General features: G+C 43.6%; 1 protein-coding gene across 1 annotated transcript in view; it reads right to left on the reverse strand.

The window, feature by feature from the left end:
• snd1 (staphylococcal nuclease and tudor domain containing 1) overlaps positions 1–27,609 on the reverse strand; it is a 209,714-nt gene that overhangs the window by 27,738 nt on the left and 154,367 nt on the right. Inside the window, exons 18-20 of the mRNA XM_069671242.1 lie at positions 22,533–22,674; positions 3,708–3,831; positions 901–970 (exon numbers count right to left, since the gene is read on the reverse strand). Of these exons, the coding sequence (XP_069527343.1) occupies positions 901–970; positions 3,708–3,831; positions 22,533–22,674 (336 nt within the window). The remainder of the gene's footprint in view (positions 1–900; positions 971–3,707; positions 3,832–22,532; positions 22,675–27,609) is intronic.

Raw genomic sequence — 27,609 nt, forward strand, 5'->3', positions numbered from 1 at the left:
TTTTGACGGCACTGTAAATGTGGGCTTTAAAAAACGAAAGACAAAAGAGCTCTGCTGTGTTTGCTAATGATCGCGCAATAACTCAGGTCGGACGTGCACCTGAGACAGGTGGCCGAGTGAGCCTACCGCTGAATCGCTCATGACACAGCGGCTTGAAATCAAGGCCAGGATGACTCAACCTGGAGTGACGCAGAACTGCAAAGTATGAGGCAGATATCAGCTTGAGGTTTTTTTTGTTTTTTTTAGTGTGCGCCAGGTCGGCCTCGGAGAATCACACTTTCAGCAACATGCCAGCGCACATCCCGTCTGCCAGCCAAACCTCGAGTTGTCCCCCCCTGCTCTGAGGTCAGTCACACACTGTGCCGCTACGCTGCATCATGGGAAATCTCCCGCGGGGCCCCCGAGGTTGGCTGCATGAGCCGCTCGGTGATGCAAGCGTGTGTACGCACGTGGGCAAGAAACACACTCGCAAGGATGGAGCGCCTTCGTCATCACGGGGGGAAAAAAAAAAAAGATGAGAGAGGGGGAGTTCTGCTTTTGTCAGTGTTATGAGAATGAATAAAAGTGATACACTCAGTTGCACTCTTTGCTTTAGTCGTGAACAATGAAGGGAGAACAAACAAGCCTGCATCATATTTGTCCTAAAAACAGCAGCTTGAAGGATACATAAAGGCCGCAAGGCTGCTTTGAATGCAGAAATAAGCAAACAACTGGTGTGTGAATAGAATCAGATACAGAGAAGAAATCCCTCTTTAGAAGATAGATTCCCTCTGGCTGTGGATTTGGCCAAAACAAAACATGACTAATGTTTGAGTTCCCAGAGCCCCGAACGACAGCATTATGTTTTAATGATGACAACGCAACATCCAGCACACAACTCAGGGTCACAAAGTTACTCACGTTGCCATAGTCGATGTAGAAGACGTGAACCTTTGCTGGCGACTCAACTTTCTCCACTCTGGCTCTGTACCTGCAAGCAGCAGAGGGGATAATTGAGAGAGAGACGCAGACGGAGAGAAGGAGAGAGAGAGCGACAGTAAGGGGCACAAGAGGAAAAGGAGATGAGTAAATGATTCCGCGCTTATTTCCCCGGGGAGAAGGTGTTGGAGGATCTGTCTGTTGTGATCGGGGGAGAGGAGAGGATGAGCAGGCCGGGGGAGGAGTGAGCGCGGGGGGACAGAGGGGATCTATCAGGACGTGGCAGGGGTTGGGGAAATTGCGCCGAGGCCTCTTTGCAATAAAGGACAGAAATTTAAACCAGTTTTTGCCTTGTAGCAAACAAGTCGAGCACATCAGAGCTAATCAGAATCCCCAGGAGGTTTACTTTGTAAGGTTTGATTTCACAGCATCTGAAATAAACTTACAGATTAAAGCAAATACAACATAAAGTGCTTGTGAATTCATAAAGAGCATGTTCCCCTCAAACTTAATCCAGAAAGTCTCCCTTCATCTGACCATCGCTTTTTTTCCCAGAGAGAGCGGCGAACGACAAATTGGCTGAGAACCAAGGACAGCAGGAGGAGGCCAAATAATTACAGGCGCACGGGCACGGAGAGACAAGGGAACAAAGTTAAAACCAAAATAAGTGATTAACGGGAAGACAGAAAGAGCCGCGCCGAGAGCAGAGAGCAAGAGAAAGAGAGAGTGAGAGACAGAGTGTGGGTGATTGATGAACAAAGGTTTCTCCTTTCTGTTTACTCTTGCTCGTAGAGGCCTTGAAAGGAGACGAATTCCTAATTAGCCCCCTAATGAAAGAAGCCCACATTTCACATGCATCACAGAGCACAAAGATACGGACACAGAACAATGTGAACATGAACATAATTAGCTCGCAGAATGATGTAGAAGAAGACAAAAATCTCAAACATTCGCCTCTCGGAGAAGTGTTTTGTTGTTGAAAGAAAACAAGATTTCTGCAGACAAAAAAAAAAAGAGTGGGATTAAACGAGCGGTCTGTCGGTGGTGAAGGCAGAAGAATAACTTTGGTTTTGCCCCTGAAAAACCTTCAGAGAAGGATGGAGGGAAGACAGAAGAGCACCTGTGTCGAGGGAACATTTGGTTTTTTAATCAGTTTCCTAATCTTTTTTCGTCGTCACCTTCTTGACGTACACGCTCCCTCTCTCCCTCTCTCCCTCCCTCCGTCACTGTGACTTTTATCTGTCCCCATGACCATCTGTAAACTTCCAACATCCGGTGAGGAGACTGGATGGAGAGTGTGTGTGTGTGTGTGTGTGTGTGTGTGTTAGTGTCAAGCCACTGCTGATTCTAAGGGGCCAAAGCAGTGGCAGAGAGCTAATTACAGCCTGTGGGTGTCTGCAGTTAATGCATCACAGGATTAAATAGAGACAAGACAAAAATGTCAGGTATTCTTAAGAGGGATCAAAATGCAAACGTACATATCGCAGGGAAATTAAGCTGATAAATATGATGTCAAATGTAAAAGTTTATGTACATTTTTGCTTCAGAAAGTCATAAAAATCTGTTCGCAAAAAGGAACTTTTACTCAAAACAAGGGGATCTGCTTGATATGGGTGAGAGACTGTAAGGCCGGTGATAAACTTGCTTTTTAACCTGGTGTTCGTGTACATAACCGGCTGCGTCATGAACATAATTGTTCACATATACCCCTTTCCTACCAAACTTAGCGTGGGTTTTTCAGACCCGGGAAGACAATGCCTATTGCCAATTGTCTCTTTTCCCATTGCCAGTTGAGTATCCTCCTCTTTTCTGCTGCATCACTGTCTGACGTCACAAACACACCCAAAACAGAGTTAGTAAACAGTGAAGATGTTAAGGTCTTTACTGTATCTATTCCTCATTCAATCTGTTTATTAAACTCAACGCTACAAAATTTGGAATGATGTTCGAGCGCTGCTCGGACGGAGACGGGCGGAATTTGTAGCTGAGATGACAAGAAGTTGCAGAAGTTCCCGACGGAGCATAGCATCACGCTGGAAAGGGGGCGGAGATTAGCGTTTCGACACAGGTTTTGTGTTCCCATCAATACCGATCAGAGCCGAAGCGATATTTACCCAGGTCTACTGCAGATTCATTTGATTTGGGTCTGAATGCCGATTGTAGCCTTTAAGCAAAAAAGCCGGGTGTTAGTGGGTTTTTTGACCAGTGGGAAAGCGGCTATACTTGTCTGTGCTCTACGTGTGTTACTGGAGGATACCTTTAGAGGGCACACCAGAGAGCTGGGGCTGTATGCAACTGCCCTATGCGCGGGATGTAAACAACAGACATGGCAACACTCGAGGACATTACTTTTGTGTTTATTCTGAGATCACGGCAGAAAAAGCGACAGCTTTTGTGCGATAGGTGAACAAAACACACCGTCGGCATTTTCCTCCGTGCACGTACGTAACGGTCCCGGACTTGTTTCCATTTAATTTAGCAAATTTCCCCGCTGACTTCTGAAATGGAACTTACCTGTGGATAATTACGGACTTGGTTTATCAGCTTGTCTTTCTGCCCTTCGTGTCACTGCTTCTGTGTTGACCCTGTCACATCCCCTCTGCCTCTACACTGCCCCTACCGTTCATCTGCATCTCGCCTAGCGGTATTGTTTGAGGACGTGCGCAACCGACGCTCCAAACAGACGCAGGGAACGCGTGGCAGCCATCATGCGCACCCAAACGCATAGTTAAAAGCAAGAATATCTCCAGCCAAAGGCTACACAATATCACATCTTAAAGTGTGTTTACCATTCGCCATCAGCAAACTTGGCTATGCAGTAGTCCCCTCGGCGTGCAGCGTAGGATCCTTCCACTGGCGGCTGGGCGGCGATCTCTGCTCTCATGGTCTCCATCAGACTCTCCAGCTGGCCTCCTGACAAAGACAAGGACACATGAGTGAGTGAGACGGAGACATTCAAGTGCAATTAGAGTTTTCCTTCACGTTGCACTTCATTACATCACTTTGAGCTGTTTTCCTCTTGCCTTGACACTGAAGCCTGAGCTGTTTTCTCTTTTACCATTTAGCCAAAAATGACTCCCCCTCCCGCTGAGGAGATGTTGGAAAGGGGTCTAATATTCCACTCAGAGGTGCACGCATTATACTTTTGTTTTGTTTGGGTGCTATTGACAGAGGAAGGGTCAGGCAGACAGCAGCAGAAAATTACCACACTTGCATTTCAACCCTATGAAGCCGTTTTATAATTGCCACATTAGAAATGAAATAAAAGTCTGATGAAAGTTATGCACAGTCACAGACTCTGAGTTTCCTCTGAAGGTTGTTTGTGCTTTAGAAGTGCTTCTCACAATTATTTCCCTTCCTTTTGTCATGAAATAGAGATACGACTTTATTGCTTGCTGCTGCACAGTTTATTCTGAGACACCATAGTTCCAGTTAAATTGCATCACTGCCTTAAAGACGGTACTTTAAACCGTGATTCATACGAACAAACACCGTCACAAACTCAACCCGAAATATGAGACTTTTATTTAACAATCACTCTTCTTAACTACTCCAGCGCCTAATGGTGTGCAACAACATACGAGCTCCACGTTAACCCCTACAGCCCTTCAGAGAGCGAGACCAAAAACACACAAAGGATAGATAAGCTGTTTTCCTAGCTGTTAGCCCATTAGCACCACGCGGCTAATGCTGCTTGACCCTGTTGGAGAAATGCAGCTATGAGTAAAGCGAGCCAGCTCCTCCAGTGGGCCTTCATGGACTATCAAGCCATTATATCATGTGCAGTAGACCTATTATGGTGGATTCAAGGCGCGAGCGTGGCTGTCGATATGGTGGGTGTTGCAGGAATCAGATAGTGAGTCAGTGCTCCATGGATTTAATGACGGCGGTAAGTGGCAGCCTGATTTGCACCCATCAGATGCAATTGGGGAGGTAATTATGAGTGCCGTAAAGTGTGCGCATCTCCCAGAGAGAGCCACTTCCTGGTGTTTGTGTAATATATACAGTATATTTGTTTGTGTGTGGCCAAGTATGTTTACGCATGAATGTCTAGGTCTGTATGTGTGAAGTGTGCGGAAGCAATTACAGCAGCTAGTTTAGTTAAGTGGCCCACATGAATTCCATGCTGTTTTTAGAGGCCGTTTTCACTGATGTAACACCTGGAGGAGGTTTGGTTGGTACGCCACGGTCTTGAGCAACGGAGCATTACCATTTACATTCATAAAATAGAAGGGTATATAGAGGTAGAAATCTAATCATATTGGAAACACTTAACTACAGTCTCGCAACAACTTAACACGATAAGAGGACAGACAATGTCTAGTGCCAGCTTTTTGCAGTTACCAGATTTCATAAGACTCAAGTCCATTTTTTAATCAAAACTCTGTTACGACCGAGAGCCCGGTTTCTTTGGCCATGTGCAAAACATGGCTTCTTCAGTTGCATTTCGAATGTTGCAAGTATGATTTGCATGACAAGGACTTGAGACTAGGAAAGCATGTGCAGTGAAAAGGGTTGAAAAGAGTGAATCCAAAGCTGCGATTAAAAGGTAATTACCGTAAAATCTGTAATATAAGTCGCACTGGAATATAAGACGCAGTCTGTTTTCAGGTTTTCTGTAGTTATTTATTAATAATTATTAATGTTAAAAGTTATTTCAACACTATTTCAATATATTTTCATTCAAATTACAGCCTACCATCTGTCTGTAGCTAGAGGTAGCTGGTGGCCTGCGGTAACGTTGGTTGTTGTGAGGGTGGCGGCTGCCATGGCGATCATGACGGTGCATGTCCGTGACGAAGCGTCAGCAACAATCAAGTTTAGTTCACAAAGCAGCACTGCGGCATGTTGTAAACAGGAGACGTTGTAGCGGCTTGGACCCGGAAACAGTTTAATGCGGAGATGTGACGTCATAACGTAACAACCGTCAACTTTAACTAGATTATATAATTACCATTACACAATAACATACCTCTCTCTGCATTTTATACAGTTATATTGGTCGCACTGGTGTATAGGACGCAGCCCACTTTTTAGATGACAAAGAAAATGTCTTAAAAGTGCCTCTTATACACCGGATATTACGGTACTAAAAAAGTGGATGGATATAGCAACATGTCTGTGGTGGAAAAAAAGACATTTTGAGAAGAGTTGTGAGAAAGATCTACCCCAGATATTGAGGAAACGGAAACATTCATTTGCTAACAGTATATATTTATATGTAGGTTCTGGATAAATGGAAGGAAAGTAGGAACATTTACACGGTAGAGCAAGAAATGAACACCCTGTGAAATAGTCCACCAAGACGCCGAGATGAAAAAGAAGTTAGTTCCCACGGCTGAATGGTAGACTATCTCTAAAATTATAGTATTGTGCAGATAGTAGGGAAACACTATGTGCTCTCACACTGCAGAGTCTGTCCTCTCACTCTGCCATCAGGCCAAACGCTCCGACCAGAAAAGAACTCCTCGAGCTGCAGCTTCCTGTGTCGCTTACACTTCTTTGGTAAAAAAAGAAGCGCAAAGAGAAACCTCATTATTGATCATCATGCAAAGTGTGATTGTACAGTAACCAGGTGAACACCTCTGATTTCTCCCACTAACCTGGTTTCCTGTCTGCACGTACATGCAGCCAGCGTGTTAAATTAGTGAGTTTTGCTTACTGTGCATGTTTCTGTACTATCAAACAAACAGCTTGCAGGCAGGCAGTGCAGCACTACACCTCTTCTCTCCCCTATACTGCTGTGGTGAGTTGTCATTAACACCTAATGTTATTTATGCTGCCGGAGAACAAGTAAATATAAATAATGATGCTGTTGTCAGAGGGTTATCTGGGCTGAGACAGCCGAGCAGCTGCCAACCAACGGCAGACAGCAAACCTTCATTAGCATGATGTCAAACTTTAAGAAAAACAGCCGCGACGGGTATGAAGGGATTTAGAGGGTGGAGGAAAAGCTGGGAGCTCAGTTTGATTGAGGAGGGGGTCAGGGAAGAAGGGGGGGGAGGCAGCATGTCCAAACAGATCGTTGGCCACCCACTGCTACACCAAATGCTGATGAATGCAGGGAGGGGAAAAGGAGTATAAATACACACAGACGCTTCTTCGGAGTTTTGTAGAGAAAGCACTTTTTGGAAAACATGTCAGATGAATTGCTTCCCGAAACCTCTCGCCTCAAACGCACAAACACACACAAACACACAAAAGCGGTGTGGTTACATCATTACGCTCCGGCTTTGCTACGGCGGCTTGATGCAGACTTACTGGAGTAGCGTCGAGGCTACAGCCGTCACAGGCAGCCACCTCTTTGATTTATTAATCTAATTAAAAAAAGTTAGTGTGTGCCTTCCTTTCCCTCTCACAGTGTACCAGTGTGCGTTTCTGTGTGTATATTTACACACAGACTTATTTATATATTTCTGTTTCCGGGGCCATGTTCCACTTCGGGTCCAGGGAGAACCGAATAAATGACACATGAGCTTTAAGAGGCTTCTACCTGCTATATATATATATTCACATACATGAAGCCTTAATGGATGGAGCCTCTCAGCCCAGCCTAATTAAAAATGCGTTATTCATGAAAACGGTAAAGCAGAGTTACATTAAATGGGGGAAAATTCTCACATGCAACATTATGAACGGGGTTCTGATTATCTGATGATGAGCTAATGTGATCGTAAAATCTCCACTCGTCAGGGAAAAAAACACCAATTCACTATCATATCACATGGTCTGCTACTATGCTAACATGCTGCTAGCTTTTAATGACACAAAGCAAGATGTAAGGTGCAGTATGTTAGAGAGCAGCTGTTACACTGTCGTTAACAGTATTCATTATTTTAGGATGCAGCTAAAAACATTATTGCAGTCCAACCTGTACAGACTCGCATATGTAAAGTTATTACATGGCTGGGTGAAATACTCGATTCTGATTGGTTAATCACAGCATTCCAAGGTCTGTTATTTCTCAATAACAGATGAGTTGCTATAAAGAATAGACAACAGTTGCTTGGGATGCGGCTCTAATTAAATCCGGAGGATTATTTGATATCATATCAATCTGCCGAAAGAAATAAATGTGACGTCGGTCTGTTTACAGAGGGAAAAAAAGAAGACACAAAAACAGAGGAGAGAAAGCAATTAAAGTTAAAAGAAGCAAAAACTGAAGCCTACGACAGAGAGATGTACAAAACTGAAAACGGCACATGAAGTAAACATTAAACAGAACACAGAATACAGCGGTGTTTAAAGACGGTGAATGGAAAAGAAAACGTCAACAGACAGATAGTAACAGTGATGAGACAGAAAACCTCGATTATGTGCTGATTCCTGCCGTCCAGTTCACCGTGTCTTACTTCACCGTCAGTGGAAATGTTTCCATTTATTTTGAGTAAAGACAGCTAGCTTAGCTCATTTTAATGTGAGTAAAAACAGCTAGCTTAGCTCATTTTAATGTGAGTAAAAACAGCTAGCTTAGCAAATCTTAATGTGAGTAATAACAGCTAGCTTAGCTAATTTTAATGTGAGTAAAAACAGTTAGGTTAGGTCAAAGCTAGCTTAGCTCATTTTAATGTGAGTAAAAACAGCTAGCTTAGCTCATTTTAATGTGAGTAATAACAGCTAGCTTAGCTCATTTTAATGTGAGTAATAACAGCTAGCTTAGCTCATTTTAAGGTGAGTAATATTAGTTTGGTTAGCTCATTCTTAGAAGGCTACAGAGTTAACTGTTGCTATGGACGTAGCTCTCACTGTGAGTGTAATGGATTATCTTTAAATGGAAATATAATCATTTTAAATTAATTAAAAAAATGTTTTACACTATTGATTTTGTTAGTAAACAGCTGTGTAATAAGCAGGATAATTTATAGTGAGCAGGTTGTTATCGCACCCTGCCGGGGGTACCATTCTGCGATAACAACCTGCTCGCTCTACATTATCCCTTACATGTACAGTGGTTGGCTCAGAAAAAGAAGTGTGTTACAAATATTGAGATTTTATTTCATTATGTTTCATTTAGTTTCGTCTCTGATGAAATTTTTCCGAGTCTTACTGCAGGCTGATAAAAATGGTGGTTGGGAAATACACACTAGACTCCATGTGGGGTCTCTGTTTGGGGTCAGGCAGTCACAGGGCACTGACAGTGCAATGTTATGGATCACCAATTTTAACAAGCTGATTTATGATCTGCTGTGACCCATAGACTCACTCCAATTACTTCCAAGTCAAGTCCAGTCACACTTTAACAATAAATCCATGTCCATCCACTGACTGACAGGAGGCCTGTTCACCTTAAAAACATGTCTGCACATGTCCTACTGTGCCGTCTTCCATCTTCAATTTTCAAATCAACTTCTGATTATTAATAAAGAAAAATAATATCACTAATATAAGGAGTTGAAAATCATCCTTTTTTACCGGATACTTTTAACGCAACACACATAAAGCTTTAGTCCTTTCAGAGTATTTTATAATGTACTTGTCTGCATTTGCAAGGTGCGTTTGATTTAGTATGCAGAGCGAGCCTCCTGCATTATCATTATCCGCTGTTGGGATTTACAGGTCCAATTTGCTGCGCTGGCTTCTTGGACAAAGGTGAACTGGATTTGGGGTTACGGATTTATCAGGAGCGGTGCAGGTTTATGTCCAGGTGAGTGCTCGTCAACAGAGGCATAGTCAGACAATTATTTCGGTAAATATGTATATCACCGCAGAAAAGCGCATAGACGACGACTATAAAAGAAAACATTACTCTGACTGCAATCACCGTGGCGGAAAACTGGGATGAGCTTTACATTCTGCAGGCGAGCGCAGAGAGAAAATCTAGGCCCTCTGGGGTCAATTGAGTAGTCTTATGCAGCATCCCAGTGAAATTCTGAGTGAATGTGAACATTAGGAAGGAAGTGCAGCCAGGAGACTCTGCATTACAAAGGCAAATTCCTATTTAATGCTGGCATAAAGACAACGAAATATCTGCGTGCAGAAGGGCTAAACCATGTCGAGCGTGAGTGCTCATTTTGTGTTGAAGGGAGAGCCAAAGCGATGATCCAAAAAACAGCCAAACCACTGACTGTGTCTGATGCTGGCCAATTTCTCTTGTCTTCATCTCTTTATTCCACTGTTGTTTTTTTTCCTCCCTCGTTCTGTAATTTGTTTATACACCATTATGGCTGCAGCTGTTTGTAAATCATATATAATTACATTCTGAATGCCCAGTGCAGAGTGGGGGAGCGCTTAGGCTTAAAAACAAGGGAAGAATGGAGAAGGAGAGAGAGCAACGATGGGAGAGAGAGAGACTGACAACAGCTTTACAGGTTGGTTATGATTGTGTTTGATTATATTGTGGAACACGGTGTGTGAGCAGAGACAAGAGGGGGGGAACAAAAAGCCAATGAAAACAGTGAATCATGTGCCCTTTTGCTACGCATCCCAAGGCCGTGCTGAATTCTATTAAGCTGTTTACGAAAGCCATTAAACCACAGAAGGGTAAATAATCACAAAATGACAGAGGCCGAGGCCAAGAGAGCAAACGCTGCTTATGAAAGCGTGCTAATTTCCTGGCTTGTAAGAATGAAGGAATTAAGAGTCAAAGTGGAGCGCATCTCTGAAAAGGACACCTGCCGGGGAAACAAGAGATCCGGAAACATAAACCTGGCTGTAATCCACTTTAATTTAGGACGGAGAAGGGGAAGGCAACATCTAGAGGAGTGAGGCAAGTTGAAGAAATACTGCAGAGCCTGCCTGGTCAAAGACAGTGTGAGAGACATGGATGGTGCATCATCTACCATCTGAGCAGAGCTTTGTGCTGCCGCTCACCTGTTTGTTCTCAGTGTTAAATATGTATGAGGTGTGGACAGGGGCTTTATCCTCTAGGGTAGAGGAATGGCTGCGTTTCAGGACATGCAAGCAGCACTTCAAAGGGGAAAAAAAAGTCCGCAATGACAAACAACATCACACAAGCTGGGTACAGTACGTACCGGCTAGGGAGGGCGTGAATGTGTGCGTGCGGGCAAACACACACACAGCTGTTCTGAGCCGCATGCCCCCCCGCGGTTGGTCAACAAAGAAGCGGCACTCACCCGGGGATATTTGTACACTTTCTGAAGACGCAGTGTGACAATCAGGGAGCTAAGACAAGAGAAGGGCTATTTACTCGTGCTCCTGAGTGATGTTTAAAGTGGTGTCAGCATCTGCCCAGCGCTGAGGGAGGCCACTATAAAAAACAAATGATCCCCTTTGCTTGACTAATGCTGCTCCACTCCCACTGGAGAGTGATATGGATTATATCTCATGCGATACCCCCTCCCCACTTCCACCAGCAAATTACCCTGTTCCATTCTCCCCTTCCCGGCAGTCTGGAGCCTTTTGCAGCAAATTACTGTTTCTGTAATTGGAAAAGCCATCACAGAAAAAATCTAAACAGAGACAGCATCTGTGGCTCTCTTCCTGCATCCTTCTCTCCTGCTCCTCTTTCCGCCACCTGTCGAGCCTCATTGACTCCAGCTAATGTCCTGCTTTGATTGTAAGGACTCCAGATATTTTCATAAGATGGCCCTACGCAACATTAGGGGAAAACGCAAGCGGGGGCCGAGCCGGGCGAATTCTGAAGAGAACCCCATTTGGACCCGTAAGTGGCTCACCGCTGCGAAAAGTGTCATTCAGCCATCCAGCTATAGGTAATAGACCCACAAGTTGACATTAGTGCAAATCATGCTCGCTGGGATGGTGAAGAACGCGGACCGAGGCGCATATTTTAGGGCCGAAAATCAAAAGCACCCCGCCTGAAACCGACAGGTGAGCTGACCTTTTAGAAGCTAAAGGTGCGTATCTGATTTAATAATGAATGCCTATGGAGGGGGGAGATCATTGGGAGGGGTCTGACCTCTAAATATTGCATCTGCTGCGGTAGCGGGGAGCTGGGAAGGTAAAAAGTAAAAGGGGTGTCGGCTGGTGCAGCTACTGTAACTTTCCTTCACCTGCTCTGTAAGTTTGTTTACGTCACCCCAACACGGCCTTGTGCACACTTTAACTGAATAAGGATGGGCAAAGTTAAATAATTAAAGGGGGGTATTATGCTAATTTCAAGCTGCATATTTTCACTCTGTGATACCTGTGGAGTAGCTTAGCATAATTTACAGCTAAAAAAAACTCATCAATTTTTCACACTGGTGCTCTGCACAGGCCCTCAAACAGCATCTGCCTAAAACGACTCAGTCAGTCTGTCCCTTTAAGAAACGTCTTCTGAGGCGTGTAGAAAAAAACGGTCTGAGAAGCCTGGGGATTACTCCAACATACTTTTACCTACAGATTTGAAACTTCACCCATGTTTAGTCTGGACATCTAACATTGTAACATGTCTTAAAATGAGAAACAGCATAATACCCCCTCTTTAAATTCTTTTCTTTTTTAGCTTTTAAAGTGTTGAATAATATAAAATTGATATGGCGTTGCAGTTGATTACATCCACATTGACAGAACAGGAAAGCAATTACATCCATTCTCTGATTTTATGGGGTCATTAGACTATCCGACGTAATCGTTAACACAATTGTCACATTAAGCTCTTTTGTTTCACTTCTTTTGTCTTTTCCTTAAAATCCCAGTTAATTTATTCATTTCACAATTTGTTCCTTTACTTCATTGTTTTAAATAGACTGTTCAACAAAGAAGTGACATGATTAGCAAAAAATTACTATGATCACTGCTTTTGGAATTTAAAAAAAAAGTCGTTTCATAAAGCACTGGCGTGGGAGTTAATTATCTCAACCCTTGACTGACTTTGGCTCAATGCCCACAGTGTCACGGAAAGATGTGTCATCTAATATGAAAAAAAAAAGGTTATCAACTGAACAGAGCAGGCACCATTACCATGTTTTTATATTAAGCTCCATTGTGAAAGTTACTATCAACTGGCTGCCTTAACATGACATCCAATTAGCAGGCTAGTCACCCTGATCAATATTAAATGCTACAGTAATTCTCATGTCTTCTTATTGAGATCAGCACTTTAAATAGGGCGAGTTGCTTCTGCTTGAATAGAAAAGAAAGCTACAGATGCTGGGATACTGTGTGGAGGCCATAATGGCTGAAGACGACAATATGGTGGATGGTACACATTCAAGAGGACACCAACAAGTAAATAAAGCAAGATTGAAACATAACATTTCAAAGTAATAGAATTCAATTCCAAAGCCTGGTTTGAAGTGTAGCCAGAGGGAGAGCAGCTCCCTGCCTGCCTTGCTCCATCACTGGCCGGGTCCAGCATCATTAGGTGATGAACAGCTGCTGTGTGTAAAAGGTAGAAGTGTGAATAATGTGGACGGAGTGGCACCTGGTTGGGGGGAACGACTCCTCTCATTATGAGGCTGCATGGGTGCCAGGTAACAACCACCAGACAGGATGTACCGCCAACCGCGCTGCAGCTGAGGCTTGGGGCGGGCAGATTTTGTGTGTTAGTTGGTCGGGATTGGGCCTAGAAATCAGGTCCGACGGAGGGGACAGCTGAGTGAGGTCCAAATCAGGAGGAGGCTTTCTAGCTAGGCAAAGAAACCCCTGTAGGACTGCTGCCCAGTGATGCAGACTGGAGGCCAGGACAGCCCATGCAGGCTGGATCCAACATGTCTGAGTGGTGGAACTAACTCTTTCAAAGGAATCAGACGTCTATGTAAAAGGTGAAATAAATAAAGTTACATAAATGGAAACATGCTGGGGATATGGACAAGGCCTGACGGTGGTAGCGTCAAGGTGGCAGCTGTTTTACAATTCCAAACTACATCCTGAAAGCACACAGTGTCCCATAGCATAAACTAATTAGATGCATCTACATTAGGAAATTATGCAAGGCAGAACAGTGTGTAATGGACGTTAATGGGCATCAATCAATCAAAAACTGCCCAGTGTTTTTCGCAAGCTTTATTCTACTTCTGTTTCCAGAGTCTAGTATGTTTTTAACCCTCTGCATTTGAACAATTCACTTATCCAGTAACAACACACAACACGGTTAAAACAGTTCTACATTTTTTGGCCACTCTTAATATTAATCAGCCCGGGAAGCAAAGGATTTGGGAGCTCATGTAATGACTCTGGCAGATTCGTCCGGGCAACCGACAGTTCAGACCAATTTCTACCAAACCTGATTTAAGTCGGGCCAATCACAGCCACTTATTTAGGATGGAGCGGGTGTAATACTATTTGAAATTGAAGAATTTCACAGAAAACCAAGATGGCCGCCACTTATGTGAGAGTCTGATTCCGCTCTAGAGTCAATCTTGCCTAAAGCTTGGGGCGCTTAGCCCGGTTGGTAGAACCGACGCCCAATGTTCAGTGGCAACAGTCCTCGTCGCACTGATCGCAGGTTCGACTCCCCGGTCTGCCGGTGCGTCCCCCGTGCCACTTCTTATCTTGTCGATCTCCTGCATTACTACATACCAGTTAGAGCACCAGTCAACCACTCGCTCCTTGAAGTCCCAAGATCAAGACTGCCTTTGCAGTGGCTGCTCCTAAGCTATGGAATAGCCTTCCTATCCACATAAAACTGCCCAGTCACTCGAAATGTCCCAGTTAAAGACCCATTTTATATTTATTTTGTTTTTTCGTTTTTAATCACTGCTATTAATTGTTTTATTCTTCTATTTTATTTATTTTAGTATTTTTATTATATTGTCTATTTGGATCCTCTTGTTGTACCGCACTTTGGTCAACATGAGTTGTTTTTAAATGTGCTCTATAAATAAACTTGACTCTCTTGACTCCCCACATTTCCTGTCTATCAGCTGTCCAATCTAATAAAGGCAAAAATCAAAAAAAAAAAAAAAAAAGACATTGCATAAAGCTGATTGTTACAAATGGTGAGTGTTGGCTACTCAATTATATCTTAATAAATGTCTGTATTACGGTGAACTAGAAGCCAGAACGATGATGGTACTAGCTACCTAGCGTAGCACCCTTTCACTATGTCAGACTTTGGGTTGCAGGTCTATTTAGCTGCGTCCGGAAGCATTCTGGTGCGCCCTTTGATAATGCCCCTTAGAAATAAACATTAAGGTGCGCTGGTTTAGCACAGTTGGTAGAGCAGGCGTCCCATGTACAGAGGCTACAGTCCTCGATGCACTGATCGCAGGTTGGACTGTCAATCATTTGGTGCATTTCAACTAGGGATCGACCGATTATCGGCCGGGCCGATTATCAGCACCGATATTCGGCATTTTGGCGCATATCGGCATCAGCCATTTTTAAAAAAATTTTAAAAATTTTTTTATCCGACGGCCGATAAGAGTGCAGAGTGCTCACACACACGGCGGAGAGGAGAAAAAGTTCATTTCTTTGCAAATTTTATTTAACTTTGTTTTATTTACTTAATAAAAGGAAGTTATTTATTTATTTAAATTTTCAGTTAACTTTATAAGAGATGCAGCTGACCCTGGGAACTCCCTGCGCTTTTTGTTTGTTTGTTTAATAAACATATGCTTAAAGGCATTTAAACAAAGTTAAGTGTTGGAGTTTGTATTATTCAAAATTTTTACGCCAATATTTTCACTTTTACTGCAAATGAATATCCAAAATCCGGTTATCGGCCTCCTTGACTACTAATAATCGGTATCGGTATCGGCCCTGAAAAAAACATATCGGTCTATCTCTAATTTCAACCCCCACTCTCTCCTACCCACATCTTCAGCTGTCCTATTAAATAAAGGCAACAGCCAAAAAGAAACCTTAAAAATAAAAAAAGAAATTTAAAGTGAGAGTACCATTCTTATTCCCATTGGAGAATTGGTCTGGTGATGCCAGGCTTCTTATATTTATGACTTGCATTAACAGCACACAACTGAGGGTTAATTTTGCAGTTGAAAACTTCTCTTCATGATATCTCCTGGCTCATTTGTTCAGTTTTTGTTGCTTAATGGTCTCAAACATATCTTTGGCATTTCAGCACTGCAATTATTTGTTAATTATCTCCCCGCATATTCATCTCTCCAGCTCTGTTTCAAACCGTCATAACTTAGTCAGTACTACAGAATTGGGGCACAGCTTATGGCTTCTCAGTAAGACGAATACTCCTGTACTTTATGTCTTTGATTAAAAAAAAAGAAATGTGTTTCCAATACTCAGGTTGCAGTCATTACAGCAGCACATCCATAACGACTTCAGGGGCTATATTTAGCATGTTTTTAATTATGTCGACTCTCCAGCAAAGCAACAACAGTGTACAGCGCCGAGTCGCTTCCTCCCCCTGAGCCTGGAGTGGCCTCTGTCTTTTAGTGTCCAAGGTCACACAGATCTATGCAGGTCCCCCTCTGACAGTAATTACACATCGCCTCCGGAGAGAGTGCAACACACACAAGGAAAATAGCGAGGGAGACGAGGGAGAAAGCGGTACGAGGAAGAGACAATGCGTGCGGGGAGAAAAATGAGACAATGAGAGATAAACGCATACAGCAACAGATAAAGAGCCTTAAAATAAACTGAGGATTAAGGAGTGCAATCCCTCAAGCTTCTCAGTGACTTGGAAAAACCCATTCCTAACGTGGAATTAATCACTTATCGAGCCTGTGTTAAGATATCCATATATGAGAAAAGCCCACACTTAAGAGTAATTAAATGTGAATAATTAAAAAGGGAAAGGGGGTAAAATAGAGAGCGCTCAGGCCCCCCAGAGAATAAAAGATATTACAAAGAGCATTCTCTCCATAAAGTATGAGAATCACTTAGAAGATAACAGCAGGGAGATTATTTCACGGGCCTACGTGTGTTTATTTAAGTGCAACAACAGCAGGATAGCCTTTTCAATCACCACTGCCCTCAGCGGACCACCATAAATAATACAAAGACCCCAGCCTGGTGGAGAGCCATAACTTGCGCCGAGCTAATGGTTTGGAAACGGCTTCTAAATATTAATGAGTGTAACCCTACTGTTTTTAAACCCTGTTCTTTATTTTACTGTAAAATAAGTAGAGTCCCATGTACTATACACTATAAAAAGCAACTGGACTAGACTTGTATATCTAACTAATAAATATATAAACACTTTCATTCATTCTATAATACACAGCAAAATGTTAAACAGGAATCTTAAAGGAGCAGTTCGCCCCTTGAAAAAGCCACCGTCAGCCAAAGCTGGTGTTCTCTGTAATCGATAGAAGCAATAATATTTGAACTTGGCGCCATAGCTGTGGAGAAGGTTGTACAAACAGCTCGTGGTTTCGCCCATTCTACATTCCTACAACACCCAGAGTGCATTGCGCCCCCACCTCTGAAAGGAAGGAGTGAAATACTAACATTTTCGCTGCAGAGCGGTACAGAATCCGAAATACGACGAGAATACACCGGTGGATCGTCTAAAAAAAATCTTCAGGTCTGCAGTCTACATTTCAAACCTGACGATTTTGCACGAGACATGACATCGGAGGCCGGCGTCCTAGATTTTAGGGCCCATTGGAGAAGCGGCTAGCGTCCTCCAGAGGCACAAAGCCAAATTGCATTTTTTCCTACCATAATGGCATTAGCTCCCCGTTATAGCATGATAGGACTGAGGTTGAAAATCGGCGAACTGGCCCTTTAACACAGACACTGGCGATACTCGTACCTGCAGACCCTGGCCTGCAGCCAAGAACAAATGTGGATGCATGCACACTTTACAGTACAGACCCAATATCTATCTATATGAGTAGATTTTATTGTTATTTTGGGATGCAATTGTTACTGTCGAAAATGAGATAATGCTGCTTACTGATTTAGTATAATTTACACAATTTTATTTACTACCCTCTAAACTCCTGTTTTACAGTGTATGCTATTTAAAAAGCTCCTGTCAAACTGGATCTCCTTTTGACTTCATGTCTGTATCAAGTGCTTTTACAGACACCTGAACCAATCTATCGTACGCTATTCTAACTAGGGTATAATTTGTTTCTGTTGTATTTTTATATCACAAAACGTTAGTATTCTAAAAACACTTGTTTCCCCCCTCACGCTCCTTATTGTTAGCTTTATCCAACCACCTGGAATATTTCTCTGCTTTCTGTTCTCTCCCTGCTGCTGTGACACTTTAATTTTCCTACATCGAATCAATTAAGCTCAACTTATCTCACCGAAGCAACGCTTGAAACAAATGGTGCTTAACTGCAGACAGAAAAATGACTCTGCTCCAGCCCCTGCTGGATTTTAATCATTTTTTTTGTTACTAAAAATACACCTACCTTTTATAATTCCTTTTTTTACGCCCACAATAAAATCTCTGGATTATAGAAGTTAAGCAAATGGGCTCGCACCCATCATCATTATGATGACAGAAGCAAAGCTGAGGCGGTATAGTTTTATTATGTCGTTCAGGTTACTTCAATGAGGCCTTTTCCCGGCCCCCAAACTGAACATCAAACAAGAGGCAAGCCGGGGGGGAAGCCAGTTAGGATTAAACTCCATGTCGCAAGCGTGCTAGGACGGTTAAGGAGTACTCGATGAAAGTGTTTGCTCCATCTGGCAAATGGAGAGCTGGCAGCGGCTGCCAAAAACAGTCGAAAATTTGTCTCTGATCTTAGCCCATCAAATGGCAACAGGAGGAGGAAGAGGGTAGGTGTTGTGTTAGTTAATAATGTAGCTCGTAGCATAATGTGGGTCTAAGAAGGTTAAATTTTCACTTAAAAGATGGCTGTTTGAGGTCTATGAATGCTAAAATACATTCAAGAGGAGGGAAGTGGTGATGCAAACTCATCAGCTGCAGAAATACTGAAACCTCGCAGGTCATACAGAGTCAGTGTATTATGTTAAATTGCATTGATGTTCACAGTTATGCGTCCATCTCCTGCATGTTTATGCGTTCCGTCTGGCTCTTGACAGACGTGATTTATGAAAGGTTAATTGGTAAAGCCAAAGTGCAGCACACGTGGGATAAGAGCGATCATAAGTCATAAAAATCTGTATTACATGCTTTGGAACACAAACAGTGGCTCCCATTATAACCCCTCCATCGTTTATGTTGTCATAAGTCGCAATCACAAGCGTATTTATGAAAGTCAGCTTCTGTTCCCAAGCTTATCTGAGGGTATAAATTCCTTCACTCCAGAATTTAAGGGGAGAAGGGGGGGAGTGAAGGGGGGTGGAACATGTAATGATATTGCAAAGCACTCAGCCTGTATGATTTTACAGGCCCTAACACTTTGATGTGCTCTTCAAGGGGTTGGTATGACTTAATGTAGCTTTGAGGAAGCGTCAGCGAAAATGAAAGAAACTGAGGGAGAAAAAGAGAGAGAGAGAGGGAGGCGAGGAAGGGAGGGAGGGGCAAACAACGTGATAGAGAGGGAGATGAGGAGAGGTGAGGACCGGTCAGGTTTTACCTCCCTGCTGAGAGTAACACTTTTTTTTTAAAACTAGTGCGTAAGCCTCTTGGTGGAAGAACACGGGCCAATTAAAGGGAAAAATAAATAAATAAACAGGCCCCAGCACTGCTGGATCATCTAAAATCAAGCCTTTATACGAGGAAAGATTAAATAACTCACAGCTCTGCTGTCAAAATACACTGAGAGCAGCAATATAAAAAATGCAGTTTGTGTACAATTTCTTTAAATGCAACACTTAAAGGGCCAGTTCGCCGATTTTCAACCTCAGTCCTAATATGCTATTTTGGGGAACTAATGCTAAAGGACGCTATCCGCTTCTCCAATGGGGCCTGGAAGCTCACTAAACTACACTTCCTCAATCTAGGACGCCCGCCTCCGATGTCATGTCTCGTTCAAAATCGTCAGGTTTGAAATGTAGACTGCAGACCTGAAGATTTTTTAGACGATCCACCGGTATATTCTCATATTTCGGATCCTGTACCGCTCTGAGCCATCGCCTGAAGCGAAAATTGTCGTATTTCACTCCAGCGTCTCTCGCTGGGCCGTTCCTTTCAGAAGGAGGGACGCAATGCACGCTGGGTGTTGTAGGAATGTAGAATCGGCGAAATCACGAGCTGTTTGTACAACTTTCTCCACAGCTGTGCCGCCAATTTCAAATATTATTGCTTCTATCGATGACAGAGAACACCAGCTTTGACTGACAGCAGAAAAAGCAGTTTGATTTTACCATCATGTTCAGCATATGCACTGTATGTTCCAAAAGCCCCATGCAACTCCAACTGTCTTAGATATCTATAATACAGGGAAATACAACATGTCTCTTACACATGCTGACAGTATGTGATGCTGAAGGGACTTAACTCTGCCTCCTGGGTAACATGTTACATGTACCGTACATTTCAGCCTCCTCCAGGTGACACATGATTTTGATCAGTGATAAAACCTTGCACATAACCTCAGCCGCCTTCTTGACCTACAGGGGGAGGGAAGCTGAAGTAGCCAGAGGAGCGGAAAAGCTTTAGATTTGAATCTACAGCCGATGGCCAGAAGACGAACAGGAGATTGTGCCGATTCAGGCACCTGGAGGTTTGAGGTACGGAGGAGGGGAGAAAAGTAGGGGGGCTTTAAAAAGAGCTACAGAGTGCCAAATGCTTTCCACACTCATACGTGATTGGATTATAACAGTGTGCCTAAACTCAGATTGGCAGTAAATAAAGGAAAGTTAATTAATAACGGCAGTGGGGCAAATTAAGATGTGGCCAAAGTCGATTTCATGGTCTCCGACAGGCGAGTGCCAGTGGAGCCAGATGTGGGGGGCGGCTGGGAGAGGGAGACCTCAGCATCCTGCTCTGCTCTCACACACGAACTGGCAGACGATGAAGGCACAGTGATTGGCATGGAGGCTTCAGATCTGTTCCAGCTAGTTTGTGGAAGCAGGTTTCAGAGTAACCGTGTGTGGAACTATGCGAGACAATGATTAAGGCGCAAAATCAAAGGTGGCAAAGATGGCTTTGTTTCAACTTCTGCTACTCCTGAAAAAGCTTTACCTGACCAGTCAGTCGAAACCTCAGACTGTATAAAAAGATGGATGACTTGACAGCCCCCTAAAAGTGAAGCCAAAATATTTCGAGCGCCCCCTGCTGACTGGGTTGAGTTTTTTTAACTATATAATTTAGCCAGAAGTAGCTTATGTTATCAGAGACACAAGCGGAGCTAAAGTTAGCCCCTGAAGCTAAAGAACATTGTCGAAACACTGATTTCAAAAATCCAGTGTTTAACCTTGTAAACATCTCCATGTGGTGTTCTTCATGTGCTACGAGACATATCAGGGACAACATCAGCAGTCATCTCCATGGCTGGGCCTGTCTGCTTTTAAACTGCTGTGTACCAAGGACAGGCTGAACAACACGTTTTCAGATTGGCAGGTTTGAGACGTCACAAACCTAAGGAGCCAATCCCGTTAATGGACGGGGTGATGCTATGCATATCATTATGTGTAACCTATGGCAACCACTTCGGTGATGCTCAAGCCAGCTGTAACCATCATCGTAATCTATGCAAAATCACTAATGACAACTAACATTAATGTTACTACTAATTACTACGTTTCAAGCTAGGTAAGTTTCAACAAGCTGCCGCTAAACGATGGCAGAGACGTGTTTTGTTTTCGTGACGGAGGGGGCTGTTGGAAATTTGCATAGTGGCGGGGACTATGCAGATTCAGGATTTTTTAATGAGGAATAAGGAGAATTTTTACGAGGTGGTTTGCAGAAAAAACATCATATTTCAAGCAGAGCCTTTTATATGTCTTAAAACATGACTGGAGCTGGGCTTTAAGTGTAAAACTGCTTTAATGAGTGGTTTTACTGGGCTCCCAGTCAAAACCCTGTAAACAATGAACACTGAAGACTCGGTTTTAAGTTTACGACCTGCCATGCTGTTGCTCCTACGTGCTCCTGGAGTACAGATTCCTCTTACAAATGTTAGCCGATCTGGTGTCTCCTCGGGTGATGATGAGGAAGCCAAAACACATTGTTATCCACGATGAGAAACATGCTTCTAAGAATATTGTAGCTGAAGCTCCTCCCGACCTTAGTTACTGTTGCTACTTCGGACAACAGACCGCTGTGTGTACTTGCAATTAAACACAGGTACAAATGTGTACATGAACACACACATCCTGATTCTGATATTGCAGAGGATGGCCCATTAAGTATACAACCTAAACGATGGACCATTACCCTGCACAAAACAGAACACACACACACACGTACACAGAGCTTGTCAGAGGGAGCAGCCATGCGGGAACAGCAGGGATTGTTAGTTTTCCCATCTCGGAACTTTCCTCTCCTTTCCTCCCCCTGTCACCGCTGACAAGAGGGGCTGCTGTGATTTATTCCCGTCATTCATTTGTAATAACAAGAGGGACGTCCTTTTGTTTTTGTCTCTGCGGTGGGAGAGAGGGGGGGATGCTGCAGCCAGGGATGAGGTGAATGTCAGAGTGCTGCAGATAATTGACATTCATAAAGTCAGTGTGGTGTTAAAGGGATATAAAGAGCGAGAGCCGTCGCTCGCGCCTCTGAGCGCAGAGATCGTTGCTGCTGGTGTGTTGTGCAGGATTGCACGTGATGATGAAACGCATGCTGTGGCATGAAGAAATGTAACCCTGACTAATTCACATTTGATCTACCCGTGTGTGTCATGTCAAGTTTTGCGACTACATTCAGCGTTTGAGGTTGCTGCTGCTTTTGTTTCCTTCTTGCACACACATGAAACAGTCTCAGGTACCTGTCTCTACGTCCTGGGCGTAGAAGTGAAGGGTGTCGCTGATTTCGGTGACGTATACTGCTCTGTAGTTGGGCACCCGTTCCTTCTCCTCCGTCACGTGCACGACCTCCTCGACTGGCTTCTCCTCGTAGTTGGCCCAGATCTATAAAACATAATAACAGACAGGTTAGTAACTGCAGCAGATGACAGACGACAAACACAGATCTTTAGAATGTTGTCCGCATAATTTGCAGATAAAACAAAGATACACATAAAGCAAACCGAACGTGAAGTAAACTAAGGAAGGGAGAGCAAGTCCATTTCTCCACCCATTTAACATTTTAAAGCGATTCCCACATTTTGCTCTCATGACTTGATTTTGTCACATCAATATGAGAGCACCAGCATGATAAAAGAGACTACAGAATCATGCTGCCGTACGAGACGGGCTGCCATTTTTTGAGATTATCTTCAGCAAAACTCAAACCAACGGTGCTGCCAGCACAAGGTGCAGTCTGCCGTTTCCATCACAGCTTTCTGAACCAGCATATCGCCACAGAGGTCTTCGGAATCGGAAGGTTGGGGGCAGTGTTCATTTCGTTAAACATTTTTACACGCTGAAGGCGAGACGTTGATTGTTGATAATAAAAACTCTGACGTTTTGTTTTTTCGTTGACGAGACAGGACTAAAATGTTAGTGTTGGGCTGACGGACATTAAAAATCCAGGATATTTTAAAGCCTCAAGCAGCAGTTAGAGAGAATGGGTATCACGAAGGTGGTAATGAACTTCCTCTGTTAACGCTTCAGAAGAAGGGGCGTTTTACACGTCATTTGATGCTTCTTCTGCACTACAATGAATTGATCATTGGCTGCCTGCTTAAGTCAGATTGTTTAAATGAGAAGTGATGATGAAATGTAATGTTTAGATGCTCCTCATCGTTTACTGTATGGATGATCTGTTAAAATTTAAAGTGTTGATCTTCCTGAAGCAAACAGGTAAAAAGTGTTGACTTTTTATGGACTAAAACTCTCGTTAAATGCTTTTAATGCTGCGAGAAATGTATCCTTTAAAATGAGCTACTTCTGCTTGTGTTTTTCTCTTTTGTGTTCTTAAAAGTCCCTTTTTTGTGTTTTTCTATCTGTGACTGTGTTTTCATTATGCTGCTGCCTGTCTTGGCCAAGACTCCCTTGAAAAAGAGACTGTAAATCACAATGAGCCAACCTTTCCTGGTTAAATAAAGTAAATAAAGTAAAACTAGACTCAAACTAAAAAGGGTAAAAATGACTAAAAATGTGACTAAAACTAATGATCACGTTGGTCTAAAGACTACGACTAAATGTAAAATAGCTGTCAAAATGAACACTGGTTGGGGGTACGAGCCCTTAGGAAAGATACTGGAGCCCCAATAGCCTTTGGTGTATGAATGCCTATAGATCCTCACTGGAGATTAGCATAGTAGCCTTTGCCATCAGTGTGTGAATGTAATACCCCTTTCCCACCAAAATGAGCACCTTGACGCAGGTTTTTCAGACCCGCTCATAGATGCTGATAGTCTCTGTTCCCATTGCCAGTGCCTGTCGGTCTCTTATCTGCCTCGTGACCGTCTGACATCACAAACGCGCCGGAGACAGGGTTAGTAAACAGTGAAGATGTTACAGTGGTTAGGTCTTTATTGTATCTATTACTCACTCAGTCTGTTTATCAAACTCGGTGCAGACAAATTTGGAACGATGTTCGAGCGCTGCTCGGACGGAATTTGTAACTGAGATGACAAGGAGTCGCAGAAGTTACCGACCAAGCTTAGCATCGCGCTAGAAAGGGGGCGGAGATTAGCGTGTCGACACGGGGTTTGTGTTCCCATCAATGCCAATCAGAGCCGAGGCGATCATTACCCGGGTCTACTGCAGAGTCACTTGACCCGGGTCTGAATGCCGATTGTGACCTTTCCCTTTAAGCAAAAAAGCCGGAGGTTTTTGACCAATGGGAAAGCGCCTAAGTGTAAAGGGGGAGTGTGACAGTGGTCAGAGCGCTCTATAAGTACAGTCCATTCTGCTTTTAATTTAGAGCAGATAATTGTGAAGATCATTTGTAACAGCCTTATCAACAGAAGATATGGGAATAATAGAAAAAGTAATATACTGGTCTAACATTCCTCACTGATAAAGTGAGAGTAATAACAGGAGCTGAATAATTCTCATCATAAAAGGAGCCAGAAAATATCTGTCTTATGCAGAGTCTGAAAAGTGATGACATTTTGGTTCGTCCTCGTTTCTTTAAGGGGATTTTAAAGGGTTCAGTCTTGGGCCAAGGTTTAGAATAAGGTTAGGATTATGGGTGAGGTTATGTAGTGTGTATAATACCATCACAGGTTAGGAAAACATAATATAGTCAATGAGCTTCCACACATTCATAGCGGTGTGTGTGTGTGTAAGCAGGTTACATCCTTTCTCTGCTGCATCAAGGTTAGATCTCTTTCAGCTCCCCAGGAGAAACAGAGGGCAGGAGGCTCATTAGGAAGAAGTGCTTCGCCTTGGGCCACATATCAAACTGCATGGATGTCGGTAAGTTGTGTGTGCGCGTGTTTACAGAGAGCGAGGGATGCGGCAGAAAGAGTGGGTGGTTGTCAAGACTTAATACGGCGTGTTTGTAATACAGGAAAGTACAGTAATCGTTTTGAGCACGTGCAAAGACACAGGACGGGTCAGGATGAAAGCCTGCTAATCAACTCCCTGCAGATGAATCGCAGGAGAAGGAGCGGAGTGAGGGAGACTCGCAGGAGGAGACGGGGAGGGGAACGCAGGAGTCAAAAAGTGCATCAAACTTCTGCAGCAGCAGCAGCAGCAGCACAGCTTGTTACCGTTCGTTTCTGCAGGCTGTTTAGGAAGTGTTTACTTTGAAAAGGTTACAGGAAGAGAGGCAGAGAGATGTTTTTAACAGTGCAGAGATATTAGCCAATTAGGTTCTGGCTAATTATTTAACTGCATGGTATCATGGAGCTAATTAGATTAGCTAGTTTTAGTGTTGTCATTTTTTCACTCTGCCTTAGCTCATCTGCAGAGCTACGCTAGTGTTAAGGCTTAGCTAATCACACCCGGGGCTTTTTTTTTTTTTTAATATGCTGTCTCTTCAGATTATCCCTTTACCTCATTGATATGGTGATGTACAGTGGCAAGAGTAGTAAGAGAAAATGGTGAATGAGATTTGCAGGAAAAAAACCAACAGTAGTCGTAACATCCACCCGTGACGCAAGTGACCCGAGATATGAGCGTAGCTGCCCTGCTTTCACGCCAACAAAAGAAAGGGTCACACTACCCAATTATATTCAATTATTCATCCCGCAAACGCTGCAAAAAAAAAAAAGAGGTGGAGAAGAGAAGGGGGAAAAGGAAGGAGGAAAGAAGGGAGTAGAAATGCTGGGGATTGAGGGCGAGCAAGGTTAATGAGGACCGAAAATGCAGCCACGCTTCGTAAACCCAGAGATCAACCGGGATTGTTTTTTTTCTGTACGCCGTTCGACAGGCAGGTGCATAACTACCACACACACGTACGGCCGTATGCACACATTATATGCACAGTCACAAATGCTGGAATGCACTGTGTGTGGTAATAAACATGCCTCCTTCATTGCAATCGAGCTGACATAGCTTGGCTTCCAATCAAACCCGCAGCAGCAATTAGGGATTACAAAGATTAGAGTGTCACCATTCATTAGCTCGGCGGGCGTCACTGCGGCACCTTTAGGGTGGAGGCGAGTGGGTGGGCTTACGGTGGGATTGGATACCGTGCACAGCCACGAGGCAACTGGTTGACCTTTGCCTTTGTGTTGAGGGTGGATGTCAGAGTAAGGAGAGACGGAGAGGTACAGGGAAACACATTTGCCTCCAAATGGAAAGTTCTCTAGGGGTGCACAGTGTTGCCTCACAGCTAGAAGGTTCCTAGTTCAAATCCTGGTTAGGACGTAGGCGGCATTTCTGCGTGGAGTTTGCATGTTCACCCCGTGAGTGTGTGGGTTCCTTCCGAGAACTCCAGGCGTCCTCCCACGGTCCAAAGACATGCTCGTTAGGGTAACTGGTGACTCTAAAACTGCCCAAAGGTTGACTGGCGATCAGTCCAGGGTGTACCCCGCCTTTTGCCCAACTCTGTCACTCTGCGCCCACAGTCTGTGTTTGCCGGATGGAGTTGTCCATGTCTGGTTTGGTGGAGTCGTAGAAAGTCGGACCAGTGTGCACCTTTTCCCAACATTCTGAGAGTGCGTTCCCTTGACAACTAGCCTATACTCGCGTGCGGAACATCAGTACGCACGACCTTCGTCCATGTAAAATAAAGCAAAAAGTTAAATAAGAAAAAGTAGGCAACAAAAGTCTGTCCTGTCAGCTCGTGTCTGGGCAGTGTGGAGCTGGCAGTTGGTTTTCGGAACATTCCAAAGACTACAACCAGCAACTTTACAGTGTTGTTTTTACAATTTGTGTTGACACACCTGTACACTACTGGATATTTGCAAACCCTTTTTCGACATTTTGCATCTCTGCATGTCTGACACTGACAAAAAACAACGCCCTCCTACTTCTGCTGCTGTTGTTTTTGTAGCTGCGTGTGTGAATCCGGGCTTACATCATGTCCGTAAAGGAGGCTTAGCATGAGTAGCACGTTAGAAGCTGCAGCTTTAGTTCTATTTCTGTGTTGCATTCAGGCACAGATTTGAGTGTAGGTTACCCAAACAAAATCTTTGGAGAAAAATAGACTTGAAGGATTCAAACTATGCCTTGGGAGATGTACAGGTATCTAACTAAAACATGAGACACTTATCCCAATGTAACTGGACATATCTATATGGTCGCTCTTCTATCGGCTATTTGAAGACAAGATGCATTGCATTTGCTTCGCATTGTCTCTGAGCGCACTTTAAGAGCACTGCAGAGCTTCATCTCTTTTTAAAGCACAAATAAATGCACCGATACACGCGCGCACACACACACACACACGCTGTGCCCAAGGCTGATGACCTTCCGTGAGCAGCCAACCATCCTGTTTGTTCCACTTGAATGCAGGTATGTGACTGCTGCTTCTGCTGCCGCTCTGCAACTGCAGCCAGACGC

Source organism: Semicossyphus pulcher, unplaced genomic scaffold (assembly GCF_022749685.1).
Source record: "Semicossyphus pulcher isolate SPU_LCO1_2020_fin unplaced genomic scaffold, fSemPul1.0.p SCAF_20, whole genome shotgun sequence".
NCBI classification, from domain to species: Eukaryota; Metazoa; Chordata; class Actinopteri; order Labriformes; family Labridae; genus Semicossyphus; species Semicossyphus pulcher.